The following is a 16,150-nucleotide window of genomic DNA, read 5'->3' as shown; positions in this document are numbered from 1 at the left end:
AAGCTGTAGGTCCCGGGTCAGGGTGCCCTGCGTAGCCAGCAGCTGCGGAGGAGGGTGCAGCAAAGCCTCCCCCCGTTTCCCACCCACCGCTCTGCCGAGGCGCAGCCCCCCGCTCTGCTCCCGCCGTCTGGCGGCTCCGGCAGCGCCAGGCCCAGGAGGGAGCGAAGGGCACCCCTTCCCTCTTGCTCCGCTGCCGGGGGCTCCGCAGAGCCCGATCCCGCTCCCAGAGGTCCCGGATGACTGCGGAGAGGCACTGCCGCTCCGTCAGCGATGACCGTGGCCCCTCTGGGGCTGCAGCCGTGGGCGGCCCGTGGCGAGCCGCTCCGTCCCTCTCCTTTCGGCTGCCGCTCCTGGCCCAGGGCAAGGGGGCACGCTGCCCCGCGACCCCCCGGGGCTGCTCAGGGGCCAGCCTGTGCCACCCAGGCGGGTCCGCTGGTCCCGGGGGATCGGCCAAGCGGGAGAGGAAACGCGATGTCAACAGGGGCACGGTTTCTGATTAATGACTCTTCAAAACAGAAGTCGTACAGCGAAGCTTTAGGGCTCCTGCCTTTTCCAGCCTGCAGGTGATGATGTCCCGTCCTTGCCTGCCTTCCTGCAGCGGGGCTGCGCTCTGGACCGCAGCCTGCCGGTAGCGTCCTGCTGTGCGGGAGGCAGCCCCTCGCTGGGCGGATGCGGGACGCAGCCCCTCGCTCGGTGTATGCGGGAGGCAGCCCCTCGCTCGGTGTATGCGGGACGCAGCCCCTCGCTGGGCGGATGCGGGACGCAGCCCCTCGCTGGGTGTATGGGGGACGCAGCCCCTCGCTGGGCGGATGCGGGACGCAGCCCCTCGCTGGGTGTATGGGGGACGCAGCCCCTCGCTGGGCGGATGCGGGACGCAGCCCCTCGCTGGGTGTATGGGGGACGCAGCCCCTCGCTCGGTGTATGCGGGACGCAGCCCCTCGCTGGGCGGATGCGGGAGGCAGCCCCTCGCTGGGTGTATGCGGGACGCAGCCCCTCGCTGGGTGTATGCGGGAGGCAGCCCCTCGCTGGGCGGATGCGGGACGCAGCCCCTCGCTCGGTGTCGCTGCCATCTCCTAGGTACTGGCCTGGCAGCTGCGTTCCTGTATTGGCATTACAGTAAGCAAGCATGAAAACGGTTTTTTCCCCTTCCTACCCATTATTTATGCCATATCCCTTGTGCTACATCTCCAGGACAGTACAAACAGGAGGTACCTTGGAAATACAAGATTAGACAGTCGGTTGCAAATAAGTCTAAATAAAATTAACAGCAGCACTCTACAAATGAGCTTATGTTCGAATTTAGTATGGACAAGAACAGGAAATACAGGCAAACCACTTCTCTTTTGTCTCTAAGCAATTCTCTGGTCATACCACAGATAAAAGCTGAGGCTGAACTAGGCAATAGCAATAAAGTAGGATAGTAATGCCCTACACGGTCTCATATTTGTTAATACATTTTAAATCTCTGTCACTTTTGTGACATTTGAAATCTTTGTCACAGATATTTAAATCTTTTGGTCACTTTTGGTTACCGAATTACTTTTCCTGCGTCCAGCTGTGTTGTTCACCAAAGGCAAGGATCAACGAGTCTGAGGTCTTCAAACCTTAAAATCTAGCTCCGAGGTGCCTTCCTTGACAGGTTTGTCAGACTTTGTACGTGATCCAAGGCACGCGCCAAAGACCAGCAGTGTTTGTCAGCTCTTTTCCTTCACTCCACCAGTGGAAAAAAACCTGCTTCAGAGCTTTTCATAGGTTACACTGGCACACTAGATCAGTGTCGTGATCCCTGGCTTTGGGAAGGTTAATATCATGCATCCTTTAAGATAATATCATAACATTTTATTCCCAAGACTTTGTCAAACGCATCTTGATGTATTTAAACACATAGATCCCAGTCTTTTGGTGTTTTTTGTCATGCAGAACGGTCTGACAATCTCGTAATGGCACTGGCTGTTCTGTGTTGATTTGTCTGCATTGTACAGCACCTCTGTAGTGCAAGTGTCCCGGCAGAGACCGGCCCCACCAAGTCCACAGAGCAGGGTTGCAGATCTGGCTGTAGGGTTGCACTGTCCACTGTTCAGTCACTGATGTTTGGGAAGTCCAGGTTCAAATCCAGTTTTTTTAAACCCTCAAGTCTGCAAACATGCTGATCTGGAGTTTTAGTTTGTTTTTCTCCAGAACCACTGCCAGGGGAGCCAGGTTTGGTTGAGCTGTCTCTCTTCAGAGGGTAACGAGTATTTCGTGTCACCTTTAGTCAAGTGAGTAGTGCCTTAAGCCACCACTTTAGTACAGAAATTTGAGGAATAAGCTCTGAATAAGGAAGAGTGGCAAATACCAGTTCATAGTATGGTTTTTTGCCATCATGACTAAATTCTTGTCATTTGCTGTGACTTTGCTGATGCTAGTTGAAAATAGAGGGTAGCTTCTGAAAATATTGCATTAATTATTGGTTACATGCTTTCTTCGAGGACGTCTCTCATGTGTAACATTTGCAGGTCCATTCAGTTCTGATGGCAGTGAGGGGCAAGTGGCACCACTTGTCTGGACTGCGGCTGACTCCAGCCAACATGCAAACTTCCCACAGGTGTTTCTGCTAAAATGCACGTCGCTGTGGGTCCTCGTCACTCCTGGTGTTTTCACCCAAGGATGGCCTTTCTGGTAAATCGATATCAGCTCTACAGCAGTTGTGACACGGTGGAAAAGAGCAGAACGTAATCAGCATCAGTTCTACATACATCACGAGTCGTTACGGGACTGTGGATATACAGAAGTTTTCATCCATAAGAGTTACAAAATCCAAATCTCGTACAAAACTTGGTGGCAGTCTTGGAGGTCCTAAAATCTTTTTCTATTCTGTCCTTACCATAGGATAAATTTAATTGATAAAATTAAAAATAAAGTCTCCGTTTGACTGCAATGATTGCCAAAGATCAAGTTAGTGCAGGACATTTCAATCTCTGTAAGAAATGGTATGCTATTACTGCTTTCCAGGTTCACGTATACAAGCCACTGTTCTTCATCTATCTACACCTCACATTGCACATCTACCCTTAAGTATCGTAAACTGGGGTTTAGGCATCTGTGGGAGAAAAAAAGGAGGTGTTTTTTTTCCACTCTTTGCTTAACGAGCACTTGCTCTCATCAAAAATCTATAGTTCAGTGCATTTTTCACAGTGGTTGTTCACCTCACGCACTGCTGACTTGCGCTGGTTGCTGAATGCAGAGGCAGTGAACGGGACTGGTACGCAGCGCTGCTCACTCTGGGGACCGACCGAAGGAGGAGCCAAGCATCCGCAGTTGCGACCGAAGTCGCGTGGATGGCAGCGTTTCATACATCACCACTAGTGCTCACACAACATCATGTGTCTGAGTACATACGACATATGTATATGCAACATATACTTACAATGAAAAGTGAAATTAATTAGTTAGTCATCATACAACGCTCCAGTGACTTGGGTTGAGAAGTATTATAGTCTATTTCTTTAAATTTAGGGGGGTTTAAAAACCTTTGTGGTTGAGAGACAATTTGAGGAGAAGGTGCATCAACGACAATTTAAAACCGGCCCTTTTCAGGAACAGCGACGCAGGAGCAGATAACACCATGTTAAACAGGGAGGAAGGGTACCAGGCCCTCTACAAGGCAATGGCACGGGTGGCAGAGCCTCCTGAGACTGTCATTATGCCACTGTACAAGTACGGCATAAGAGACAGGACCCCTGTATAGCTCAGTATCCAAACAGTCAAGATTATCTGATAATATAGCCTCGCCCTAAATTTATTTTTTTTTAATAAGCTAAACAATGACAACAGTCTTTCCTTTATCTTTTTCATTGTATGGAGGCCTGAAGGGAGCAATGTGTATTTAGGGGGACAGGAAGGAAAACATTCCGTCAGCAATGCGCTCGCAGAAAAGCAGGGAGCAAGGAGCAGGGAGAGGGAGCAGCAACCGGCCAGGATTCGGGGAGAGGTCCCAGGGTGCAGTGTCGCTCTGCAGGGACACGGGACGAAGGAGCTGAAGCCCGAGGCAGGGCAGAGGCAGGGAGGAGCAGCGTGCCTCTCGCCAGCGGCAAAGCCCCAAGCAGCCAGCGTGCGGAGAGGGGCTGCGGCAGCGATGGGGACGACCGGGGCCTCCAGAGCCTGGCTGGGCCAGCGCGGAGGGGACAGTCACTTCCCATATTGCAGGGAAAAACGGTAACACATTTAGTAATGCCTTGGACATACGGGATGGGAGAAAGGACTTGAGCAAGACGAGTAAGCTGCAGAGGAAGGCTCTTCTGCCGTGAACGGGCTGGGACGATCAGGCAAGACCTGAGGCTGCGACAGTCCGTGAAACGGCTCACGATGCTGGGCGACGCACTGCTCACGAAAGGAGCGTCCCGGCACTCGGGCCAGGAATTAAGTCTCATCCCGGTCACAGCAGCAGTTTTACAATATTCCTTGGCCACTTCTATTTGGTTTTTCATCTTGTCCTGGAACAGTGACTCACCTAAGTCTTGCTTCTAATGTGGTATTATCGGAAAGTGGGGAATCTAATGCTTCTGAGGGAAGGAACAAATGTTTCTGTTTCCCCTTTTTATCTTGTGATTTGGTGCATCTTCTTTGCTCTTGCCATACAGTCAAAGCAGTATTCATTGTTGTGGAGCACACAGCATTTGCAATAAAATATTTTCTGTGATCATCAGATACCTCAGCTTCACTTTTTCAGTTACTTATCCATTAGTAAACAGCCCAATAATTATCCGTTCAGTAACTAACCCATTATTTGCTTCACATGCTTTAGAAAAGGGAAGATGTTACAAAAACCTGTCAAAAGTTAATTGAGAGAGACCTTCTTTCCGAAAACTGCCAGTCTTTGACATCAGAGTGTGAGCTTTTTTTCCCCTACGCTTGTTGGATAAACACAGTACCCCAGGTCCCAGGAAATACATTTTAACCGCCCGGAAAGCAGCAGTGTGTTACTGCATAAACCCAAGCAAACCGGCCCTGCCAGATGCCTCCTTAGTCTCGCTGCAGAATTCACAGCCGGAGTTAAAGGGACTCGTACCGTCTGCCAAGGCACATATTAACGGAATTGTTTTCAAACAAATGCAGTCAGGATCCATAGCTGGTAACGAATGTTCCAAGAAAAAGTTACTCCAGGGCAAACTCCAGGGCAATTCTTCGCTCTGATTTCCAGCTTGCCTATGCACAGTGCATAGGCACTGTGCCTCCAGCCCCAGCTCACCTCCGCTGCCTTCACGCCACCAGCCGCTCCCAGCCTGTTGCAAGGTACAGCCGAACGCCGCGGGGCCGAGCCCCTGCGCGTGGCTGCTCCTGTATCACCGCCTCCGCTTTGCTGAGGGATTCTGAAACATCTTAGCTCATTCAGAAAACTACCTAATTTTCCGTGGCATAAAATATTGCTCCATATGAAAAGACTATCAGAAAGCTGACTCTTGAAAAAAGTAGTCAGCAAAACAGATAAACGCAATTAAATTTTTTCCCCCCATCAAATTCTTCCTAGGACATAGTCACTTTTATATGCATATGTTCAAGTCTGTTCCTTTCACTGCTATTGTGCTGGTGATAATCATACTAAAATATTACAGTCCCTCTTCAGGGAACAATAAATGCATTCTGCTCAAGTAAAGTATTCAAAACCATCTTTAAAAATAAGCATTTTCCCAAACCTGGATGTATTCAGCGCTGTGCGCAGAGCAAGCTCCGTGGTAATGGACCCCAGTGATACAGCAGCGCGCCATCGTTTGGTTACATGCGATGATCACAGCGTTAGCTTAAAAAAATCATTTGTCTGTACACAGCCTTGCTTCATTTTAATACCAAGGTTGTCTTAAAACCTATGTAGTTAAACCAGACTCCGTCTTTAAGCCTAACTGATATGATACTCTTAAACCACCTGAAGCATATTGCTGCAATGGGTATGCATCCGCTTAACAAACCACTTTCTAAGTTGATCTGGTTCAGAAAAAACCCCAAGCCCCGTGTCTGCTGAAAGCACTGGCAGTCAGTACATCAATGCAGGCGGCCGTGCTTCTGGTCCTAGCCGAGGCCCTGAGTTAGCCCCGCTCCAGGGGATGGGTTATTTCGTGCCCGTGACTTTGGCTTGCATGAAGGGCACGGCACGTCGCTGGCAGCAGCGGGAGCCCAGCAGCGCCTCTCCTGCGTGAGCCACGGGGAGCGGGCGTGCCGCCGAGCCTTGGGTCTGCCGTAGCGAAGTAAGAGAAAACCTATTTGTGTATATTTGAAACCTGAACTGAACTGTTTGTCTGAGCATCCTACACACTGCAGCCTAAACAATACAATGCCTAACAGACAGGCTGCCCTTGCCAGGGAACGCCTTGCCAGGGAAAAGCAGTGCCCAAATGCAACCGAGTACCGCAGAGGGGGGCTCCTGGCTCAGCGGGGGCACTGGGTGTTACCCACGCCATTGCACGAGGAACAACCACCACAAAAAAAGAACACCCCCCCCCCCCCCCAAAAAAAATAGCAGAGCAGCTCAGCATTGCTAGCTTTACAGGAAAACGTGGAAACATAAAAACCTCTGAAAAGTTCCTTTCTGCAGAGCAGATAACCAGAGCCAGCAGCCAAGGCTGTCTCTGAAAGCCCCCGCCCGCCCAATCAGACAGGGGCTGGGAAGAGCGCAGCACTCGTCAAATTACAGAGAGGCTCCTTCTGTCACCTTAAACCCTTGCTATCCAGCGACAGAGGATGCACGGAAACACTACCGACTGCTCTGTTTTCCAGCTTATTTAAACACATTCGTGTGCAAGCCGGAGCTATAGAGGAGGGGACGGGGAAGAAAAACCTTTACAGCATCTTTCGGGCAATGCGTGCCTCGTGGAGGCTCGCCGCCGGCGCTCTCTAAGGAGAGGGCTCCCGCCGCAGGCAGGAGAGGGCTGGCTGGGTGCCCGGGGCTCCGGCCGGGGAGCTCGGCTGTTTGCCGTGCTGATGCAGACCTTGTCGCTGCCTTGCTGAAAGCCGCGTCCCTCAGAGGACTTTGCACGCCGCCATGCCAGCCCAGCAGAAGAAAATTATCTTTTGCGTAGCCGGGGTGCTGAGCTTTGCTTGCGCGCTGGGGACGGCGGCAGCCATCGGCACGCAGCTGTGGGTTAAGGGGACGATCCTCTGCAAGACGGGAGCCCTGCTCGTCAACGCCACCGGCCAGGAGCTGGAGAAGTTTATTGGCGAAATCCAGTACGGGCTTTTCTACGGCGAGCGTGTGAGACAGTGTGGGCTCGGGGGGAGACCTGTCCAGTTTTCATGTGAGTAACAATGGCATTTGAATTATTTAACTCGGCACTGCTGACGGCTGGGGGAGCCGGGAGGTGGCTGTCCCAGCGTCCCCTTGCTCACACACAGAGCCTAACCAGCACGAAATATTCTAAAGCACATGCTGCCGTTACAGTGTTCTGATCTTCAGGTTCAAATAACTTATTTTCTGAGACTGGTAAAGCCACGCTAACATTTCCAACAATCTATATTTCAGTTACACAGGTATCTACATTTCAAAAGATTTATACTATTACTTCAAAAAAAGAATATTTTTCTTTCTCAATTAATCTCTATCATCTTCCTCCGTGTGTGTCAACGTTACATCCTCTCTGCCGTCATGAAAGAATGAACTAAACTAGCAGAAATCTCGTGCAAGAGCTGGGGCACAGGTACGTTTGGCTGCTGTTGAGAAGCAAAGCAGCCAAAAAGTTAGCAACCTGCTGCATTAATTGGAAGAACGGCTGGTTGATGCTAGCTGACGTTCAGTCGGTTGGTCTGCAAGGCGAACTTGGTATCTGACGTACAGAATTTTATCAAAGACTGTTAGCAATGGTTTTGCATTACATGTCATATTCATAAGCTATTTATCTTCAAGGGTAAGATCAATAAAATGATCAAGTGAACACACAGTTTGCATTCAGCAGCACATTAAACAGGAAATAACACACAGCCATTTGTTATATGTACAATATGCCGCCTGCAGTTATTGCAAAACACAGGTTAGAGGCATTCTGCTAAAACAGCGCTGGAAAATTGCTTACATGAGTCATTTAAGGCAAGGTAAGCTTACCAGGTTAGGTATCAGAAATTACTTACTATATAATATTTTTGCAAAGTAGTAGACCAAATTAATGTAATATAATATTAAGATTTGCCATCTCCAATTCAATGCCATCACTAGTCTGTTTATACAGCTGAAGTTCTCCCCTCGACTGCTTTGTTTGCCGTCGCAGCGTGCAGACTTTCCACCCTGCCGGTTATAGGCTGGGGGGAATTTTCAGAAGGGTCTACTAAATCCCACGGAATGAGTGTTCTGCTGTAGGTGAAACTTATGAGCCACAGCTAACAAAGCCGCTAGCCATCAGCAGCTCTGTGGCTGACGTTTGTCCGGGTTCGTTACGGCGGCCGGGCTGTGGGGCGCAGCTAACCTGCTGTAACATGAGGACAAGACGCAGCTGCGGCCGAGGCCGGAGCCGTCCCCAATTCCCGCACCTCCCGGCCGCGGGACGGAGCGGCTGAGCGGCCCCGGGCTCGCACCGGCCCCCTCACGGGAGCTCCCCGGGCAGGGAGAGCAGCAGCAGAACGAATCCGTGGCCAACCTGGTGCAGGCGAAGCCACGGGAAGGTCGCCCACAGCCACCTCGGATGCGGCAAGAAGCGGGCATCCCTCTCTAGCCCGTGTCGGCTCAGCGCACGGGGCAGGACTAAACCCAGCCACGACAGACAGCCCCCACGCCGGAGAAGCCACAGTCGAGACAGCCCGTTGGCGTCTCTTTCTCACAATTTTCTTTCCACGTATTTGTTACTTAGATACTTCTAAACCATTTCATTGATGTGCCTTGCACTCAAGCTCCCATCTGTACATTTCGGCTTGGTGTGGCTGAAATATTTTAATATACTGCTAGTGTGATTGTAGCGATAGTTTCAAAAGAATTTTAATTTTGTGGGCGGTGTGAATTAATATTACAGGTACAAGAGAGAATACAAACGCGCAGCTTGTTTGTGATGATCTCATAATATCAATCATCACTTTTTTTTAAAGTATCTCACAATGCTACATACGGGCAAGCTCTGGGTCTGTGCAAGTACTGCGGAGCAGTTTCAGCCAGAAGCACTCCAGGGCTGCGGAGTTTGCTCTCGCTGTGGCCGCACGCTTTCTATCCACGCTCACAGAAATCTCATGTAAGCAAGCTTTCCTATCCAAATGTTTACCACACTTGCATTCATAATTTCAACGGAGCACATAAACACAAATGTAACCAAAGAACAGAAATACGACTATGTGACGTTTTTAATTAGTCACAGCTAAGCAACCCACTTTGGAATGGTAAAAAACCCACAAAACCCAAGTGTTCATACAGAGCTGCAGGATCCTATTGCACAGGACAATATTAAAAATTAATTTCTTTAATACGAGTGCCTAATGTACATATTCAAAGAACTCCAAGGCTTTCAGGAATTACATAAAGAAGAAAACATTAAGTAATTCACTCAACATCAGTAAATATTGCTGTTCTCATTTTCAGACAGAGAGAAGGAGGTCTGAAACACGTGCTTTAATGCCTGTTCCCAGGACCTGAAACCAAGGCTGGGTTTAATCTCATGCCTGAGACTCCTCGGGTCAGAAGTGAAGCTGCTGGCGTGCCGTGGTGGAGCGGCACCGTCCCCGGAGAGCAGCCGCGTCTCCCGCATCCCAGCCCCTCGGGCACCGGCCACAGCCCCCCACCACCTGCAGCCGCAGAGCTAGCAGGGCTCACAAACACGACCCGAGAGCCTTGACCGACCTGAAACTGAACCCAAGCTTGCTTATTAGAGCAATTTTTTAACCTTTATTCTCCTTCCGTGCAAGCCAAGCATTAACAGCGAAATATTCCAATAGGTCTCACTCACAATATTACAAGCCTGTCTTGCCAGTCTTATTTGCCGGCACTGGCATCCTTTATATAGCACTCTGAAAAGGCAACGCTACGAGGTGGTCTTTGGCACCGTGTATATCTGAAATGTAGCCCAGTTACAGCTTAAGTAATTTCACCAGCCCGGTTGTACCGATCATGGCACTCCGCAGGGCTTTGCCTCCCTGGGCGTCACGGGCAGCTGAGGGTGGAAGCACCGCTGTCCTCCTCACAACTTGTTCTCAGATCATCTTTTATTTAGATTAAAAAGCAAACGCAACACTTACTTTAATAGGATTTGTATTTAGAAAGAATGCTTGGGCGGCTTAGCAAAATACGCCTCTACTAGAAGCGTTCACTTCAGAGACCAGGCAATGAAGGAGGCTGGTCCACGTTCTGCGGGGCTGCAGCAGACCCGTCCCATCCGAGCCAGCGCTCTCAGGAACTCGCTGGGAGCGTCCCGGAAAGCAGGATAACCGTATACAACATGCACAGCCATAGTTTCACGCACTGACGTGCACGTTAGCACGTCTGAGAAGAAAAGGCACGGAAAATAGGCTAAATGATTTAGTTCTGTGTTTGTTGCCATTAAATGCTCCCCTCTGACCACTATCTCTCTCTTAATTGTGAAATGAATTTGCTCTGCCAGCAGACCCAGTTGGGCTGGGGAAAGCCTTCTGCTTCATTTGCTCTTGCTGATTCTCATCAGTTTCTGGGTCGGCAGTTCATTTTCTAAAGGTCACTGGCATGCATCCCTAACGCGCAATTTCATTCACTGCGATGAAGGAATGTTTTTCTTTCAAGACAACGTAGCTGCTGGAATTAATTTCCTGATATGTCACATATAAAATTTCAATGACATAAACAACTATAAATGCAGGTGCCAAGGGAAAGAGTCAATAAATGCAGTTAACGTGTTTTCTTAAAATAAACAATCCAAAATTGTATTACTAAATACAGTTTTGCATGCTGCCCCAAGCCATCAGGTAGCGTTGCAAGAACTGGTGCTGTGCCTTGTAGAAACTCTGCGCAGGCAGGGACCCCTCAGCCCGTTCGCTGGCTCGCCTGAGCGCCACAGCGGTAAAATCGTACCTGGTACCAGGCTAAGAGTACAGCTGCTTCCTGTGCTGTAAATACGTGAAGTAGGTAATATAAGGTCCAGTAAATACAAGGTCTAGTTTCTAAAACTTGCGTTGTGTTTTACTAGGATGATGTAAGGAATTTAAGCACCAGCGGCCAAATTGGGCAGTAAGTAGCCATCAGCAGAAGGGACCTTTTACGCGGGCAAGTTCTTCCTTTAGGTGAATCGGTAATCGTGCAGCACGGGCCCTGCGGAGCCAGCCAGCGGCCGTGTTCCTGGCCTAGCCCCGGCAGCGCGAGCTCCCTGCGCTCAGGGGCCAGGCCGGCAGGGATGCCCAGGGAAGGGTCCGCGGAGCAGAGCCCCGGGCCGGTGCCGTCCCGGCAGCAGCGGCTCCTCCGTTACCCGAGGGAGGTGCGAGCGCCCGCGCGGCACGGCAGACGGCGGGACGGGGCTCCGCGTGCCCCCTCGTGCCCCTGTGCCACCGTCCCCGCGGGCACCGGCTGCCCCTCGCCGCTCCCAGCCAGCCGTCGGCAACGCGAAAGGTGACATTTCTTTAACACGGCTTCAAGGATAGTTTGCAAACATTTGCTTCCTTAATTTCCCTTTCATTAGTCAGGGAGATAAACTGACTTGACCCCGCGTTACCTGCTTCTCTGTGTTTACTGCGTGGCAAGCTGCAGAGCTGTTTGCTGGTAAACATTTTACAAGGTAGGGTGATTTATGGGAGGCTTTTTTACTCTCTGCACGTTACGGCTGCAGTGAGGCAGCGCCGAGGCGTTGTTACCCCCGCTTTCATCGTGCCCCTGTGGATCAGGAGCAGTTAAGTGTATTTGATGACTCCTTCTAAAATACCCATTGTTGCCAAACAAACATGAATGATTAAAAATTATTCTCTCGCTCCGAGTCTGACTGACTATCCCCCTGTGTCCTAGCTAAGCAGGATCACAATTTGAAATCGTGGCTAAAAAGCTGCATAAAAATATTTAAAATAAAGTATTCCTCAATGTTTGCACACACAGCCACACCGGCCGTTACATGGCTGAACTCGGCACAGCCTTCGGGCCGGCAGGCAGCGATACTTAACTCCAAGTGCAAAACTGCCCGCGCCGCTTGGGGAGCGCTCCCCACTGCTGCGGTCCCGACCTGCTCCGTGGGCGCTCGTGGGGCAGCGACCGGGGCAAACGGTATAGTGGCAAACGCAGCTATACCGAAGTATTCAGCTTTTGGAAACTTAAAATTACAGAGCGTACGAGGAGGGCGCTGCGGTAGCCGTGCAGCCCACGCGGTACTCGCGCCCACCAAGCAGCAGCCGCCTCGCTCTCAGCTGCGCGGCGCGAAGCGCCGGCATTTCGCCCGCCGGCAGGAGAGCGCTGGCACGGGGCTGCACCAGCCTTCGCAGCTGCACGCGCGTCCGCGTTCTGTCCTGTTTTAGCTCGGTACCCCGCTTCTTTATTGTAAGATTTCCCCATTTCCTCCCATTGATTTATCAGCTTCCCTTTCTGGCCTTGGGCTTCCAGACACAAAACATTCCAGAAGTGTTTTACTTGGGGGAATGCAGAGGAGAAAATTTTGGTCATATAAAATTCGCTTATTCTTTTGAAATTTCATTCAGAGAGTTTGCTGCAAATAACTCTGACGTAACCTTTATGAATGTCTCCCTCTTTAGTATCTTATTTCATTTTAAAAATAATTTAAGAGATTAATGTATCTACAGAAATATATCCCTTTTCTGTTTTTAAGGATTTTTATCAAAATAGCAATTTTTTCCTATTTTCTAAAAATAGAAAAGTGCCAAAGGCTAGGAGGTAAGAAACCTCCGATCCTTTTAGGTGTCTACATGCCTCTGGCGATAACTGTTGGTGGATTTTCACAGGGAGTCTCCATACCATAAAGGTTATCTTTCACACGTTATCTTCCCCAGATATCAGACGTTCTTGGAGCCTTGAACGGCTCCCAGCCACACGCAGCGCACGAGACGCTGAACCCGCCAGTATGTCAGCACCGCGGCTTCACTAATCATCTCCCGCTTCTTCATGATCAAATGTGGACCTTCTAACTTACAGATTTGTTGCTTAAGGTTTTCAGAAAAAACTCACATAGTTTTAGCCAAAATTCTTTGGTATAAACTCACCGGAACAGCACTGTATATTTGTGTGAATCGAAGTGGTGGAATCGCTGCTCTGAAATAGAATGGCAACAGCATCCCAGCCAGGAGCAGCGTGGCTTCCCTCGCGGGTGAGGGGGCCGAACCCCAACACTTCTGCACTTCAGCGCCCCAGACACAACCAGAGAGCGCCCGCTGCTCCGAACCGCGCACCCCCGGGGCCGAGAGCCCCTTCTGCCTCGCCCGCCCGGGGATGCCCTCACCTCCCCATGCAGCCGGGACTCCAACATTCCCAAGGGCTTTGTCCGTCACGCGTTGCCCGTGACGTGGTCCAGACCGAGAGGCCGGCGCGAGGGGGAGGGACCCCCGAGGGACCCCCGAGGGACGCCCGTGCCCCCGCGCCCGCCCCGGGGAGGGGAGCCAGAAGCAGCATCCCTGGGAAGGGGAGCTACCTCGCCCTGCCCCGGTACCACCAGCCACACAGCACGCACGGCATGGATACTGACACAGAGCCAGGAACTTCTCATCCTGGCCTGACCCTCCCGGCACCTGTATTTTGGGAAACAAGCCTCTACTGGCCAGAACAATCCAGTCCGAGAAACATGTTTCGTGTGAGTTGCTGGCCACTCCAGGCAGGGTCAGGCGTACGAGTGACACACACATTAGCTGTAACCCAGCCCAGAAGCTCATAAAGATCCAGGCAAGCAAATAGATATCAATTGCTTCTCCAGCTTGCTTCTGCATGATCTGGTTTCCAAGGAATGAATAACCCCCAAAACCTCGCACTGCCGTTAACAGTGCCTGCGGGTGCGGAGGAGTTTGCTCTGCCTGCCAGCGCACCGGGCTGAGGATGCTGATCCGGATCGGGTCCCCAGTGCACAAAGAGCTGGAGGCACTGGGGGCCGCACCCTGGAGAGCCCGGCGCCGACGGCCATGGGCCGGCACCGCGGAGGGGCCGCTCCACGTCCCACCGGGTACGGCCGGGGCAGGGGAACGACGCACGTGGGAAACGCGCTCAGGAAGGGGAGGAGAGGCTTTCCCCGGAGCTGGCCCTCCTCTCCTCGCCAGTCTACGCTTCCGAGTGTCACAAAATGCTTTTGCCTCCAATCATCCATGAAAACCTGTTCCTAGTTAATAACTTCATTTTCATGTCCAGTTGCATTTGGAAGAGCACGATTTAAAACAATTATCACAAACCGGCAAGAAATCCCTGGCCTGACTTCTAAAACAACTTTGCCTAATGTGTATAATAATGTTTTGTTCATTTTGTTTTTAGTTTTTCCAGATTTGCTCAAAATTATCCCTGCAAGTATCCATGTTAGTGTCCTTCTCTTCTGTACAGTACTGCTCGTCTTTGCTCTGGTGGGAGCAGGTTTCTTCATGTTCAATGCTTTTGGCAGCCCTTACGAAACTCTGCACGGCCCCGTCGGGTTGTACCTCTGGAGCTTCATCGCCTGTAAGCACCACTCCACGCTTGGCTTGTCGGGCGAATGCCTGTCCATGTTTGCTACTTGTGATGACCAATTTATTGGAGTAGGAGACCATATTAGGGGCTGTGGCTGCATTGACTCTAAACTGGCAAAGTAAAGCTAGGCAGAAAGGCTGATGACTTTGCTGTATCAAAATATGGGGTTTCCAAATTGGCGTTAAGAGAGAACATGCCAAAATCCTCCATGAGGGCGGGCGGTGGGACGGGTACGGGTGCAGGCAGCCCCGGCGCCCTCGGCCCTTCTCCGTAAGCTGGCAGAAAAAGGGGATGGTGCCCACGAGCGCCGGGGACCCGGAGCGGGGTCACATCAGACGCACAGCACACGGCCAGAACCGGGAATCCCACCAGAGGGGGAAAGGGGGGGAACCGAACCAAAAAAAAGTCAGTGATGCAACTGCTCATATTCACCGAGGCGGGAGGTTTCCAGCTGAGCAAGCGAGATCACCGCTTACACCAGCAAGACTTTCTCAAGGAAGGAAGGAATTGAGACGCAGAGAGGGAGAGACTGCCAGCAGCTCGCCGTAAAGGTGGTCTCTGAAAAAACACGGCCAGCAGGGGTAAGGGACCATCCCCCTCTCTCTGCCACTTACAGAGAAGGTAAAGCCCATTCTCTGTGTTGCCAGCTTCGCTGACAAGAAGATGTACCATTATTTTACAAGGTATTACATATTACAATCATAATTTAGTAAAGGACTTAAGTACACATTGATCTTTAAACATGCAGATAGTTCAGGTATGTTCAGTGGGGCAATGAGCAGCTTAAAGCTGAAAAAGAGCACAGATACTTGGCTGGATCAGGGCACTAAAGCAGCCCTGCTAAACATTTTGGGTCCTAAGCCAAATTCAATTTAAAAAGCTTACCAATTCCAATAGCTGTTGGCTTGGATTCTAAAAATAATCCCAGTTAAAGCTAAGTTACGGTGGCCATAACAACACTGTCAATATGGCATTTGGGTGTGATGGCCATCAGAGCGCCTCGCTGCAGGGACTGCTGAGATGATGAGCATCTCTCCCTCCGTTTCAGGTTCCTGTGGTTGCCTCATCATGATTCTCTTCTCTTCAGAAGTGAAAATCCATCACCTTTCGGAGAAAATTGCTAATTTCAAAGAGGGAAGTTTTACATTCAAGACTCACAGTGAACAGTTTGCAAATTCATTCTGGATCGTCCTGGTTTGCTCCCTGGTGCACTTCCTGAACGCCTTGTTGATACGATTTGCTGGATTTGAATTTCCCTTTTCAAAATCAAAAGATTCCAGGACAACCACTGGAGCGGTTGACCTGATGTATTAGAATTACATCATTTAAGAACATTTAAGGCAACGAGGTTCATCACTGCTACATTCGACAGCCACCAGATGTACTAACTTGTGAATGATTAGCTCTAAAGAAGTTCAAAAAAGGTGAAGGTTTCAAGTAAGTGTCAATATGGCAAATGCAGTAAACAGAAGAGGACATACTGTTTGGTAACGCCTAGATCAAAATACCCTCCCTTTCTTGGGGCAAGACCTTATGAAGACGTTTGCTTTTTTCCCAGTAAGTTATTTGAAAAGTAGCTGGTATGAAGAAAACTAGGAATATCAATAGTATTGA

The 16,150-nt window shown here is 50.4% G+C and overlaps 1 protein-coding gene and 1 long non-coding RNA gene across 3 annotated transcripts; both read left to right on the top strand.

The window, feature by feature from the left end:
- Positions 1-1,626: 1,626 nt before the first annotated feature.
- On the top strand, positions 1,627-4,026 carry LOC142413128 (uncharacterized). Its single transcript, XR_012776677.1, has 3 exons — positions 1,627-1,639; positions 2,496-2,658; positions 3,844-4,026. It is a non-coding gene; the product is annotated as an uncharacterized LOC142413128 (long non-coding RNA).
- Positions 4,027-7,012: 2,986 nt separating this feature from the next.
- CLRN1 (clarin 1) lies at positions 7,013-15,850 on the top strand. 2 transcript variants are annotated; one of them, XM_075509037.1, is made up of 3 exons: positions 7,013-7,265; positions 14,348-14,527; positions 15,585-15,850. In XM_075509037.1, the coding sequence occupies exons 1-3, from the start codon at positions 7,013-7,015 to the stop codon at positions 15,848-15,850; spliced, it is 699 nt and encodes a 232-aa protein (XP_075365152.1). The 2 variants fall into 2 exon arrangements, with proteins under 2 accessions (XP_075365152.1, XP_075365151.1); XM_075509036.1 differs by having other exon boundaries at positions 15,546-15,850.
- The last annotated feature ends 300 nt before the right edge of the window (positions 15,851-16,150 follow it).

This window comes from Mycteria americana, chromosome 7 (assembly GCF_035582795.1).
Source record: "Mycteria americana isolate JAX WOST 10 ecotype Jacksonville Zoo and Gardens chromosome 7, USCA_MyAme_1.0, whole genome shotgun sequence".
NCBI classification, from domain to species: Eukaryota; Metazoa; Chordata; class Aves; order Ciconiiformes; family Ciconiidae; genus Mycteria; species Mycteria americana.
This window is presented reverse-complemented; position numbering and strand designations above follow the sequence as displayed.

Excerpts from the sequence above, each read along its gene's own strand:
- CLRN1 (XM_075509036.1), top strand. The coding sequence starts at position 7,013 with ATGCCAGCCCAGCAGAAGAAAATTATCTTTTGCGTAGCCGGGGTGCTG. Across the intron at positions 7,266-14,347 it reads GAGACCTGTCCAGTTTTCAT|TTTTTCCAGATTTGCTCAAA; the intron begins GTGAGTAACAAT and ends TTTTGTTTTTAG. Across the intron at positions 14,528-15,545 it reads CCTCTGGAGCTTCATCGCCT|GGACTGCTGAGATGATGAGC; the intron begins GTAAGCACCACT and ends GCCTCGCTGCAG.